This window comes from Leiobunum rupestre, chromosome 5 (assembly GCF_980474605.1).
Source record: "Leiobunum rupestre chromosome 5, qqLeiRupe1.1.hap1, whole genome shotgun sequence".
In the NCBI taxonomy this organism is placed as follows: Eukaryota; Metazoa; Arthropoda; class Arachnida; order Opiliones; family Sclerosomatidae; genus Leiobunum; species Leiobunum rupestre.
The window spans coordinates 55,879,507-55,894,097 of record NC_143388.1 but is presented as its reverse complement, the minus strand read 5'-3'; the positions used below and the strand labels follow the sequence as shown (position 1 = coordinate 55,894,097).

Below are 14,591 nucleotides of genomic sequence, written 5' to 3'. Positions count from 1 at the left end.
AATTTTGTAAAGGAAATTTCCTAGTAGAGAGGCCATTGATTGGGAAAAGGTGTATGAATTGGCCTCGCAAGTAGGAATTTTGTAAAATTAAGCAAAACTATCTATACTTAATGCTTAAGGCTTGGTACTGCTCCTCTAGGTCGCGTTACAAGCGGCCCAGCTTGATTAGCTAGTTTGGGGTTGGGGTGGCGCCGCGCGCCCCCAGCGCTCGAGCGAAGCGAGTGCGCGCCACCGTTAGGTGGCAATACTTAAAATACATCATCTATTGGTTTGAATATTAAGCAAGACTATCTATACTTAATGCTTAAGGCTTGGTACTGCTCCTAATCAATGGCCTCTCTACTAGGAAATTTCCTTTACAAAATTCCTACTTGGGAGGCCAATTCATACACCTTTTCCTATTCAATGGCCTCTCTACTAGGAAATTTCCTTTACAAAATTCCTACTTGCGAGGCCAATTCATACACCTTTTCCTAATCAATGGCCTCTCTACTAGGAAATTTCCTTTACAAAATTCCTACTTGGGAGGCCAATTCATACACCTTTTCCTATTCAATGGCCTCTCTACTAGGAAATTTCCTTTACAAAATTCCTACTTGCGAGGCTAACTAAATTTCAATATTTTATACGATTATATATTTTCCCCACCCAAAGCCCCAATTTTCCCCCAGATCCCGAAGTATGTTGGAAGAATTCGAAAATGATATGTCAAAAAACGTCCAAAATATTAGAAAATAATTTCATTTTATTGTAGTCTAGTCCAAAAGAATGAATTGATACCTGATTTCAACTGCACGAGTTCTACTACATTCGAATTTTGGTTTCCAAAAGGCTTAGTATGGTTTGCACACTTTTTGCGACTTAATACGTCCGTCGCGTGTTCTACGGCACCCGTTCCCATAAAGTAAAATTTTTCCAATATAACTACCATCAGAAACGAAAAGAATGTTTATCCACATCATCCAGCATATTTCAACCTCATCCAGCATATTCCTACATCATCCAGCATGTTCCCACATCATCCAGCATGTTCCTACATCATCCAGCATGTTCCTACATCATCCAGTAATTTTAATTGAATCTTGATGAATTTTACTTGAAAAAAACTGATTACTTTAATGTGAGCGTGGGACTACTAAGTTATCGAGATTCTTAAAAGCAATTAACAAAAACCAATTTTAACTTAAATTATGGTAAAAAAAATGGGAATCTCTACATTTAGACCTAAACCATATTGTGAACTGTGAGTGAGACTAGTGAGTCTGTGATTTAGAATGCTTACATGTCTCATACATAGATTTCCAGCAATCTTCAACATTGTCTGACTTTGTTAACTGTAAAAATAATATTCTAGTTTTATAATCTGCATTACATTTACTACTTATTTACTTAAATTGAAGTTAACTTTGTAAATATTAAAACAACTTACTATCAAAGAACTGTAAGAATAAAATCGAAAAACAACAGCTGATAAGCGGACACATGACTAGTTCTTTTGTTTACATTATTAACGTCGACAGCGTCTTCTTTGTCTGGTTTTCTCGGCGCGTATTTTGATTTAAAAAATATCCAAACGTATTTTACTTATTTATTAATAAGTAATTTAAAGATTACGGAAAGAAATTATAACCCTAAAATTACACAATTAGTAATAATTAATGAAACTCTAAAAATTGGAACGTTTTCGCCATATCCTCCAGCCATTTCTTAGTTGTTACGTCAGCGCCAAAGGTCGATGTAGGAAAAAAGTTAACTAATTTAACTTTCGCAATTTTCAGTCGATCGCCGGGGCCGCTATCGTCGCGAGCAGCGTGAGCGCGTGCAGGGGGCCGTGCCCAGACATAAGCTGACAAATACCCACTTTTACCCATTCCAAATTTCAAAAATACCCTTAAAATTCCCACAAGACTCAAACAATAAAATACCAACTTTTACCCATTTTAAATTTAAAAATACCCTAAAAAATCCCATAAAAAACAACGATATAAAATATGTAGTTTAATTATCACAGTTTTTTCTTTAATTTTTACAAAGAAAAAGACACTCATATTAATGGTAGGTATGCAATTCGCTTACTAAGGGACGAAAACAATATTTTTGTCTGCTTCAGAGAAAGAACCTAAAAAGGTAACAACATAAGCAAAACCAGTTTTCTACTTACGGCCAACTTAGTTACACTTTGTCAAAAAGGGAAATTATATTTCATGGTAGATTATTTTCAAAATTATTTAAATACCCTTAAATTTCCCATGAATTGTTTAAAATACCCTCATTTTACCCATTACCCTCAATCTCGAAAAAAAATTCCTCTCGAGGTCAATTTTACGCGAAAACGGGTAAAATACCCTCAAAGTGGAAGCACTGGTAATAATAGAGTAATATCACTTCATAGCTTTGGTCATGGCTGCCATTTTAGACACGTTTTTTTCTCTGAAAAAAAAAGCATGGGTGTCGGATAACTAGATTTTTTTCGTGTATCGTCTGTATCGCGCCATTTTTTTAAATGTTTCGCTCCGCCATTACAGATCTGCTGAATTCGGGTAGCTTTAATGTTATATTAAAGCGAGCTATGTGATATTTTCGCCTTTATTATAAGAAACAAATATCTGTGATATGAATTAATGTATTTGTGAATGAAATTTTGAACCATGGAATCTGATAAAGTAATTAAAGTTAAAATAGGTAAGTTTATAAGTGAAAATTTGTATCTTTAGACTTAAGCCTTGGCTGACTTAGGATTTGGAATACAACCATTATTTATCATTCTTTTCTTGATAAGGACTAGGAGATACAGAAGTGGAATTTCCAAATCCAAACAAATTGACCATTTGGGAAGATGATATGAAGCAATGGCCATCTGTGACATTTGATAAAATACATTCCTACCTCATTAATACTAGAATAACTGAAGATAAAGATAGAGAATTTAAAGCTTTTAAGAGCTTAGAAGGCTACAACTATTTACGGAGTGGATGGGTAGGGACCATTTTCCATCACCTGCATAATGACGTTGTCATAATAAAGACAAAAGTAATTCCATCTCAAAATATCAACAATGAGCAGCACGAACCATGGGTTGCCACACTAAAGAATGGGACAGTGTTATCGGCATCATGTACTTGCATGTCTGGCTTGGCAAAATGCTGTAGTCATGTTGCAGCTTTGTTATTTAAAGTTGAATATGCCCATTTAAAAGGACTCACACAAACTGGCTGTACGGATGTTTTAGCAAAATGGAATTCTGGCACTCAAAAAAATATAGTTCCTACCAAGATTAAAAATATTCCTTTTTGTGCACCAAAGAACTTACCTGTTCCGAATGTACAGATTTCAAAAATAAGAGACATTTCAAATTCTAATGACCAAACTCAAGAAAGACTAGCAAGTTCTCAGCAATCTAAACCAATGTTTACAAGCCATGAAAATCTTAAAAAACACCTATTATCTAGTCCTTTATCAGTGCTTCTTCAAGACAAATCATCTTTAATTTCTCAAACACTGAATAAAACCGTAAAAGTTGTAGACCAACGCGCCCAAATAAATCTCAACCACACTTGTAAAAGTGAAACTATTTTAGATGAGGAAAATATAGTCATATTAAATTGTCAACGTTGTAGGGTGTTCTATGAAAAGTTAATAGTTTTATCAGAATTTAAAAGAGAACATTTAACAACTAATACAATTGATCAATCGGGTAGTGCAATATGGTCTCAAAGTCGTATGATACGAATAACTGGTTCGACTGCTAATAATATCCCTAAGAGGGAAACTACTAATCCTCAAAATTTTCTTCGTACAAAATTGGGATTCAAGAAATTTTCTACAGCTGCCATGGAAAGAGGAATTCTCCTTGAACCAGTCGCTCGTGAGCAGTTTAAAGCCATAACTAGCTATAATGTTATTGAAACTGGTACTTGGATTTCTGAATCGGAACCTTGGTTATCGGCTAGTCCTGATGGATTAATTGGGAGCTTCGCTATTTTAGAAATTAAAAGTCCGAATTGCAGTAATGCAAGAAAATTAATTCAAAGCGGGAAATATGATGTAAGAGAAAAAATTGATAAGAAAGGCGAAACCGAATTGTTCTTAAAAGAAAGTAGTGGGTATTATTTGCAAATACAAATTGCGATGTTTTGTACGAAACGACACTACTGCTTCCTATTCATTTTGTTCTGAATAAATTACATGTTTTATTCAAAATGAATGCAAACAATGTAAAAAAAATGTTCAAAATAGAAAAGAATTAAAATACAAAGTAAATGTGAAACATTTTTCTTGGTTATGAATGCTAATTGTCAAATAAAAATTTACATTTAATGAGATATTATTGTTGAGTGTAAATTACAAAGTGCAGCACAAGTAATAGCAATATCATCTAAAACTTTTAAAGTAGTTACTGGTAATATCTGCTTAAAAATTCTGAAAGTTTTCCACCTGCCAATGACACGCTCAACGTGAATTCTAACTGAAGCAATTTTTCTAGTTCTGTGAACGTCTTCAGCTGGTAGCTGTTTTTTCCCCTTAGTGAAAGCTGGTATATTTAATCTGGCATAATGTTCACTCAATTCTTCTTCAATTAAAAAACCACGATCACACATTAATTCGTCACCTGGTAAAATGAAATCTAATATTCCACAATTATTGGTAATAAATTTGTCACTAGCACGTCCACCGTATCCGTCTGATACAAACATAATAAGACCATTTGGTGATATTGCTGTTAAAAATTTTGCAGTATTTTTCTTTTTATAATTGCTATAAGTTAACGCTTTTGTCAGATGAGATCTAGGTCGATCAATGAATATTTCTGTGCAGTCGTGTTAGGATACTTTTCTTTAAATGCATCCATGTATTAAATATGTTGCTAGCAAGGCTTGTTGAAATACCAAATCGTCGCCCTAAATCTCCAAATAATGATCCAAGCCTGAGTCGCATAAGTACTAGTAATATTTGGTCAGGAAGTGGAAGTTTGAAAGGAACATCGCATCCACTCATCAATGTAACTAATCGCAAAAATAACTCTAAATTTAAGCCAGTGAAGAAACGACAGTCAGCGTTGTTTAAGTTCCCATTTGAAAAAGGTGGAAAGTCTGTTTGAGTTCCAACTGAACATGAATCAAGTAGAGGTTTACAATATGAATGGTCAACATGTAGCACATATTGCGTGGCTGATTCTTTCGTTTCGGGTTTCACCGAACATGAAAAATCTTTTCTTACTATAGAGCCAGCATTTCTTTCTTTCTCATCCCAGTTTTTACTCATAACTGTTTGCTCTTCAAAAGCAGATTCATTATCATTCGTGATGTTCAGAAGAGCGTTACTATTATCTGAATGATCGGAAACTTCAATTTTTTGTTTCTTGCTTTTTGTTAAGCTATCAGTCACTATAGTTCTCTTTAAAACTCGTCTTGGCTTAGGAATAGATCCTACAAGTTGATATCCAAGGTGTTTAGTTGGTATTTTATTTCGATTATTAATTTGTTCTTCTTCAAAATGAAGAGAACACACCTAATTAAATATAAGACTTCAATAAGTTTAAATCCTTTATGAAAGTTATTTATTGTTACTTACATATGTAAATTTAGATGGTTCAAAATTCTTTCTGTTAATAGCTTTAATCCAAGCCTGTTTTAAATTATCCTCTTTTGGTAATGAATGAAACGAATAGGGAATGAAACATGGGCAGTCAGAATGAAGCCAAGGCTTATGTTCTTCACATAGGGAATTTTTCCATTTATGTAATTTTTTATTACTGTTTGAACAATTATACACTGCACAGTATTTACCCGAAGAATTTTGGTATGCCATTTTATAAAAACCACATTAATATTAATATAGATTCACAATCGATAAAATTTCATCTCTAACAACAAGACCTATCATTGAAAAACATAATAGCTCGCGGGAAACTTGCAGATCTGTAATGGCGACGAAAAAAAATATTTCATGTAGACACTAACGCCATCTAGTGAGAATAAAAAGCGAAAAAATCTAGTATACTAAAATGATAAAATGGGTAATTTAAATTAGCGTCTGTAACTGCAATTCAAACACTAACCTTTTAATTTTAAAGTTCAATTCAAAGGCTAAATATGTAATATTTTTATAATTATAAAACAGTGCTTATAAATTTTGAAACCGCAATATGAGTCTGGAAAGCTGGATGTCATTACCAAATGTAATAAATAAATTTTACATAGTTCCAGACTGTATTATATATGACCATGCCTGTGCACTCCATTCTTACTGCCTCAACAGAGAGCCCAAACTTTTTAAGTACACCAGGTTCTTAATTGACAGACTTCACTGGAAAAATCACACTGGTAAGTATGAATGCATATTTAAATAAATTGTCAGTGCTTAAGAAAATATCAAGTGTTGATCTTGAAATTTATCATATTGAAAATGCAATTTTCCCCACTACGAGAAAAGAGGTGGCAGGATCTACAATCTCACCTATTTAAAGAGTTTTGTTTGCATGTATTTCAAAACTAAAGTAAGTAATGTCGCAAGCCAAATAAGACCCAAAGGTTTGTCAACTCTATGCACTTTTTAAAACATTTACTGAGAGCTAGTCTCACCATTGACTACATAGCCTACTAGATGGCAAAATACTAGGGCTATGACTTGGTGTTATTTTATTTTTTACTTGCCCGTAGAGATTTTCTATAATGCTGGAGTGTTGGAAATGTCAGATTTTGTTGACTAATTTTGTCTTTTTCACTTTAAAGCCAGCTCTCATTAAATCATATACCGTTGGGTCTTACAGTGCTTTTGGTAATGCTCTTAGCTTTTATTTAATTCAAAAAAAATTATTATTAGAAGTATTTCTTAACAAATCATATTAAGATAAAAAAGTAAGCATTGACTATAGTTACGATGACATTTAAAAAATATATATATATTTTAATTAAGCTAGAAAATTTTTACAGTTGGGACATGAAGATGCACTAAATGGGGAATAGTTTTCACTAAGAAGTTCATCAGAAAGTTGACAATGAAGTTAAATCATTTTATATTGCTCTTTTTATAATGAAAAGGAGATCTAACATGGAATGTGCAGGTTAATGATAGTTTCTAAGCAGATGCTGTAGACAAATTCGGAGTGGCTGTTACAATCTACAAAGATGTAAGGGAGAGAGCTAGGCTTCGTAAGGACAGCCAATGAAATTGTACCAGAATAAATCCAAGTGAATTCTCTAGCTATGATACTTTTCTGGTACAATATCATTGGCTGTCCTTACATTCTTTATTAGTAGAAAGCGACTGCTACCACTCTCCTTGCGAAGGGTGGGTGTTGCACTTCTTTGACAGTGCATAGTATTGGGAAACAAGGTTGCCTGCCAAAAATATAGAAAAACGGTCCAATTTCCCGCCTAAAAAATTTGATGTGATTGCATTTCAATACAAATTTCTATAAATTATTGAAACCGTTTGGTGTAAAATTTAGTTTTTTTGGCTCTGGGGAGTGAATTCTTTTCTAATTATTCGTTAAACACAAATCCAACATTATATATTCCTAATAATGATTGGTTAATTGGTGATATCCAAATTCCCAAGCTGTCATTTTCCTTGTTCACATGAAAAATGTCTAGTTACAATATCGTAAGCATTTCAAAACAGAATTTTAACGCTTGAAATATGGTAAATTGTCAGTTTTCAAATTGAAATGATTTACTCCAAAAACCCACTTTCCATCCAACTGGTTTATTTACCCCAAACAACCATTGAAAATTGCCCAACTGGCAACTGTGTGGGACAATATCACTACTTGCTTTCAGCCACTACATGTAAAGATGGACTAAAACTTAACACTTTTTTCCAAGATGGCCGGCAAAACAACCTCAAATTTTTTTCAAAAAACCAGTTTTTGACCTTGGAAAAAGTCATCAAAATATTTTTGTTTTCAATCTCAAATTTGACCTTGAAGATGATCTTTGACCTCAACGCTTGACCACTGTCCACAACCCCTAACAAGTTTGGACACGATCTGACAAGCTCGGACCGAGATATCGACGGTAATATTTGACCCCACAATTACTTACGTTCATTCACTTTTGATATCGCGTTTTTACTTTTTTCGTTTTTTAGCTTTTTAAAATGCTAATTAGTTAATTACGAGATAGGGAAACAAATTCGCAACCTTCGCTTTATAGCCTTGGCAACTTTTGGCCACACCCAATCACGTGATATCCAACTTACCCCTGTTGAAAATTAAACTTTGTTTATTTATTTATTTCCAAAAAAAGTAAATAATCAATACACATTTTAAAACAAATTACAATGGGGCTGGTCAATAGCCCCTTATGTATAACCCCGGTCGAAATAAAATACAATTTATTTACTTTTGAAGATACAATGTTTTTACATTTGCAATACAAAGGTGTAATTTTCCCCAAACAGGAAATTGGTTTTCAATAGTACACTAATACATTCTAAAATAATATAATCAAATAAAAATCCGAAAAACAATTATTTTAAAATAATAAATTAATTACATAAACAATCAATAAACATTTTTAAAACATTACAATGAACTTAATCGGTCGATATCCGCCAGAGATATAGTCACTAATGTATTATGAAAAAATTCAATTTATTTACTTTTTAAAGATACAATGTTTTAGCAATTCAAAAGTATAATGTTATCCACCTACAATAAAACATATTACTTTACCAATATAAAAATAATTCTTACATTTTTGAAGATACAATGTTGTTTTTATTGATACTTTTGCTAGTGTTCGCAATTGTTTATTCATTATCCACAAATTTTCCGAATTATTTTAAAAAAAGATGGGAAAAAGAATATCATTTTAACTTATTTAACTATGTTTTTTACGCAACCATGCATTAATTTGAATAAAAGTGGTATTTATTCAAATAATTGTTTGTTTTATTTAAATAATAGGCTTATTCACTTTCAATTATTTAAACATTTTGCCATTTTTATTAAACTATTGGTTATTTAAATAAATATTGAAATATAGCCGAGCTTATTTTATTCATGGATAAAAATTAATCGACTGCCGAGCACTAACTTTTGCAACTCAAAAGACTATAATTTTACCCAAACGGATGTCTGGTTAATTTTTAATAGTAAAATAATATATTCTAAAGTTGGAAAATCATTTTTAAGTTACATAATCAATAAAAATTCCAAAAACCATTTATTTAAAATAAATAAAAAATAATTAATTTTTTTAAATTAAAAATAGCAAAATTGTGAATACACGTAGATAGAATTTTCTCTGACTATACACAGTAAACGAACGGGTATTTATTGGTGGCTAAATTAAAACAAAATTAAGTTTAATAATTTTAATTATTTTTAAATTAAATATGACTTACTTTATTTGATATATAATTTTAACTTTCTGGTGAACTGTCGTTACCAGAAACACGCAAAGCAATTGTAGACGACACGATCTATGAAATTCTGCCGGATTGCGAGGTATATCTTTAAATTCATAAATTATAATTACCTCTAGGATAGAACTGGTTCAACATTCTATTGCATTAGCCTTGTAAAACTGATTTGATAACCACCCCTTAATTATTGTCACGTGTAGAGTTTATCCACTCATTACAACCTTTTAAAACTAGTTTGGATTTTTCAACAATTTACTAACGATATCACACTTTCAAACGCAAAAATGTTTATAAAAATCGATTTTACCCTTATCTTGTCACCTACATTGTAACACATCTCGGCGGTAAAACGATAAAATTAAAAACGCAGATCGCGTTTCGCCAGGAGACATTCCACAGAGCCAGTGAGAAGAAAAAACTGGTTTTTTACAAACAACCGCTAGATATTAATAAAATATCAATTAATAAATCCTCTAATTTGAAAAAAATTGTAAATAAAAATGAATGGTTTTAAAAACAAAGCTTATTGACAATTTACTTTTTGAAGATACAATCGTTTATAATACTTAACAACTATTAATAATAATTTATAATTTATTTAGGAGAGTGATTTAAAGCGTTATTTAACGCAGAAATTTTTAGTAAAGTGTAGAATAGCTGTCCCCCCACCCGATTTTATATATATATATATATATATATATATATATATATATATATATATATATATATATATATATTATAGAGGGCAAATAGGGGGTTATTTTAATGTTAAATAACATTTTGCCGGAAATGAATATTTACAAAGATATGAATTTTCAAACATTGGCCTTTTGCAGTGAATTTTCGATAGGACGATTCTTTAAATTCCTAGATTTTAATGCGTTTTGGATAACGTGGGGCTGATGACGAAAAAGCAAAATGTGGACATGCAAAACATTACTAACTTACTATTTTCGGTATTTTCGCGGTATTTCAACGAATTTTAGGGGTTTTGGTGGGGAAAATAGGTTAGGTTATTTATATTATTAGGTTAGTTGTATTAATATCGGGTTAACGATACTTGATGCGTCAGGCTTGGTGCTGTCCTCTAGGTTGCGTTATAGATGGCCCATAGCTTTTTTTAGTATGGGGTTCGGGAGGCGTCGCGCGCCCCCAGCGCTCGAGCGAAGTGAGTGCGCGGTGCCGTCAGGCGCCATTACTTAGAATACATTCGACGTTGTATAAGTCAACATCACACAGAAGACATATAATATGACATAGTATGATTAAAAAAGCCTTAAATGCGTTGAAATACGGGGAAAAATCCCAACCCTTAAAAGTTAGTACTGTTTTGCATTTCAGCCTTCTCCTTTTTCGTCATCAGTCCTACGTTATCCAAAAAGTATTAAAATCTAGGAACTTAAAGAATCGTCCAAGTCATCAGTCCTACCTCATCCAATACGAGTGCGCGGCGCCGTCAGCCGCCAAGGTATAGTCTTTGGGCATTTTTTAATTAACTTTTTAAATAATGCTTTGCGGGGAATAATATTCGCACCATTGGAAAGGGGGGCAAAGGGGGTGGCGGGGCTATTGTTCCAAAAGTATTAAGATTAAGTTTTTCTTACAAATGACCTAATTGCCTTTAGGACATTATTTACTTTTTAAAGTAACAGTCTTCTGGCGGATTTTGAATGATTATGCCCACTTTTTATAAAGTGTTAATTGATGCGGTCAGTTGAGTTTTTTTTTATTAGTGCTTTTACTGTTGATGTAGAGTTGTTTGCTGTTTTATAACACTAATTTTCTCAATTGGTTTTTACAGATACTTGTATGTCGTTAGTCAAACTAACACAGAACCATTGGCTCTTCATCTTTTTATTAACATAATATTTTTTTATTAATATAATAATTATTTCCCATTTAAATAGTTTTTATTTATATTTATGAACACACAATTTATTAAAAACTATCAATAATTATTTCTAATGGCCAATAAAAAGTTCATTTTTATTTAGCCCTAACCTTTTTTGTAATTTAATCCAAACCTTTTTTAATTAAAATGTCAAATAATAATGGCCTAAAATATGAAACAAAAATCACGATATTAGCCTCTTAAACTGGAATGAGAACAGAAAATCAAATTTTCAAATATCTAAAAGCTCGTATCCCGTAACAGTTAATCGCGCTATTGTATGTTTAGAAATTTGATTTTATTTATTTTTGTTTTTAAATTGTTAATATTCCCTCGCGAAATTCACCAGCTCAGTCGATATCAAAACCTTTTTTATCTACAATTTTTAATGGGTAAAGTTTATCTAAATGCAAGAAAAAACCGGTAAAAATATTACAGGAAAGTAGACCAAAGGACTAAAGTATAAGTGTATTGCACCTTGCACCTAATCAATGCATTCCGATTTAGTGGTCCACTTTTCTCGAGCTTTTTTCATATCTCGACAAAGGTGGTCTCCAGACATTGAGGCGGCCCTTCGACCATTTCGACATTTGAACTGAGGAGGGCCTAATCTTTCACGTGCTACCTAAGGTACTTACCACAATTGGGTAGAAATATTGAGCAAACTAAATTATTCCTAATAAATTTGATCTTCTGAAATGTGTTTTACACTTTTTTTCCAAGACGAGTGAAACTACATTGTTAAGTTCTAAATGGAAACCAGGGGTGTTGGAACCGGGGGGGGCAAGGGGGGCAATCCCCCCCCTAGAATTTTACTGGGAGGGGCAAATAATGTTATTGCCCCCTCCAACTTTTTGGTCAATTGAAATCTTCGCAAGGCTCAAATTATCATTTTAAAAGCATATAAAGCTTATAGAACCTCAACTGTGTTTAGATTTCAATCTTTTCCCACCAATTTTCACAGTAGTAAAAAGTAAACATGCATTCGTAGAAGTACACTCCATTAAAAATTCAAAACCATTCTCCAGACCCCTATTGGTTTCACTTTGCCCCCTCCAACTTCTAGAACGTTCCTACGCCCCTGATGGAAACGAGCGTTAATCGATTGAAACCTAAAAAATAAATTTAATTATACATCCTATATTAGTAATGGTCAAACCTCGCGTTTGATAGTGCCCAACTTCCACCATAAAAATAAGATAATAAAACAGCAGCCTACACTATAAGCACTGCTAAAAATCTGCTAATCAACGGTTAATAAACAGCGTTTTTAGCATTCCGAAAAGGGAATTCACTACTAAAAATACCTCAACTAACCGTATATAAAACATCAATTAACACTTTATAAAGATTGGGCGTAATAATACAAAATCCGTCAGTAGACTGATACTTTAAAAAGTAAATAATGCCGTAAAGGCAATTAGGACATTTTTAAGAAAAACTCAATCCAAATACTTTTAAAACCCCAAATATCTATTTAAGACATGAGATTATGCCAAAATTTTTACATCATATTATTCTCCCGAAAACAGCTATATTATATTCAATAGAAACAAATAGGGATTGTATGTCAAAAACAATTAAGTTTCATTGTAAACCAATTACCCCGCCAAATTAAATTTGGCATTTCTATGGCGCACAATTAAGTTGTTATAGTAATTGGAACGTATGGTTTGCAAGCCCGCATATGAACTTGATTTGACACTGTCTACACGTCACTACGTATACATTTCAAAAAGTACCTTCGTAAGGTTTTACATCCCCTTTTTCCCCAAGGAAAAAAGAGGTGTTTGTTCTCCGACTAACCAGTGGGTGTTCCTCCGCCACATCCTCAGCTCGACGGTGACCGCTGACGCCATCTTCATTGTTCACTCTTTTTTAGGGTCATCTCTCCATATAGGATAATATAAACAAGACGTTCGACAGTATTTGAGCTATTCACAGCAACCTGCCACGCCGGTATCACAACCACCACCCTCCTACGCATTGTAACCCGGCCACCTGAATTAATGCCTTCAAAAGTCGCTTGATGACTTAGACCTAAGGTGGTGCTTTGGTATTACTATTAGCCTAGCTGATATATATCCACGGCCACACATATTTGTTACTTCTAGTCATACTTTGAAAGCATCGAAGGTTCATTCGATCAGTGTCACTCTTATTTTTTACTTCTGATCACACTTATTTGTTACTTCTGTTCATACATTGCAAGCATCGCGTACTGCTCCAATAAGTGTCACACTTATTTGTTACTTTGGGTCATATTTATAACGGCCTTGAAAAATGCCAGAGATAAATTCGTGTATAGAGTAGTTTCAGTTCGTAGCTTTGGCTATAGCCGCCATTTTGTGCGGAATTTTTTCTCTATGGGAAAAAGAATAGGTGACGTCGTGTCACGTGATACTGAAATAACTGTATAGTCTCTATAACCATTTCTAATGTTGGAAGTTGAGGGGGGTACGTATACGCTGTCCAAAAAACTTTACTTAGTATTAAAATTAAGGAACGTATTTGCAACTCTAGGTTATATGTAAACCACAGCTATTCAAAAATATAACTTTCATGAAAATCGGACTTAAATTTAGGAACGTTATGTCGACTTTCAGGCGGAAATACAAAACCACGAACATTGGGGTCCCTTAAAATACCCCGAAAACCGTACTTAACAATAATATTTACTGATTTAACCGAAGGGATAGTTCCGCTGAATCCTAACCTATCCAATAATATTTTTTAACGTTATCGGACTTAATTTTTAACCAAATATCTACCACACAAAGCCAAACTACCGAAAATGGTAAATTGGGCTAATGCCCAACTTCTTGGACTTCGATTTCAAAAATTTATGAAAGGCTATCAATGGCGATGTACACAGTGGCGTAGCTGAGAATTCAAAGGCGTCCCCGCCAAAATCTCTATGGGGCCCCCCTTTTCAATTTTTTATGGTGAGCGCGGCCCCCTGAAGCTCGGGGACCCTACGCGCCGCGGGCCCTGCGGACCATCAGCTACGCCACTGGAAGTACACTCGAACGAGATATCATTTACTCTTCTAGCCCTAACCATTGAAGAGATATGCGAGACACGGCTGCATCGCAGGGCCGCCTTATCCATAAGGCAGACTAGGCAAAGTGCCTAGGGCCTACGAAAATTTTAGGAGACATTAGGGCCTACGATTCCATATAAAAGGGCCTACGAAGGTCCAAAAAGTCGGTAAATGAGAGATTTTGCCTAAGGCCTATGGAAGGGTTAAAACGGCCCTGCTGCATCGGCGGCATCGGCATCGGCAACGGCTACACTGTACGTGAAACTAATACACACAAATACAAGG

At 33.6% G+C, this 14,591-nt stretch overlaps 1 protein-coding gene across 1 annotated transcript; it reads right to left on the bottom strand.

Annotated features, from left to right (window-relative positions):
• Window positions 1–4,313: 4,313 nt before the first annotated feature.
• LOC149945338 (uncharacterized) lies at window positions 4,314–5,808 on the bottom strand. The gene is made up of 4 exons (XM_090176520.1): window positions 5,787–5,808; window positions 5,572–5,711; window positions 4,887–5,508; window positions 4,314–4,717 (listed from the first exon to the last, which is right to left on the bottom strand). The coding sequence occupies exons 1-4, from the start codon at window positions 5,806–5,808 to the stop codon at window positions 4,314–4,316; spliced, it is 1,188 nt and encodes a 395-aa protein (XP_090032646.1).
• Window positions 5,809–14,591: the final 8,783 nt, after the last annotated feature.

What these genes read in the sequence shown, in the direction of transcription:
- LOC149945338 (XM_090176520.1), bottom strand. Translation starts at nt 5,808, where the DNA reads ATGGCATACCAAAATTCTTCGG. An exon ending in AACCATCTAAATTTACATAT is followed by an intron (nt 5,509 to 5,571) that starts GTAAGTAACAAT and finishes ATATTTAATTAG; the next exon opens with GTGTGTTCTCTTCATTTTGA. An exon ending in AGATTTAGGGCGACGATTTG is followed by an intron (nt 4,718 to 4,886) that starts GTATTTCAACAA and finishes AATTTTTAACAG; the next exon opens with CAATATCACCAAATGGTCTT.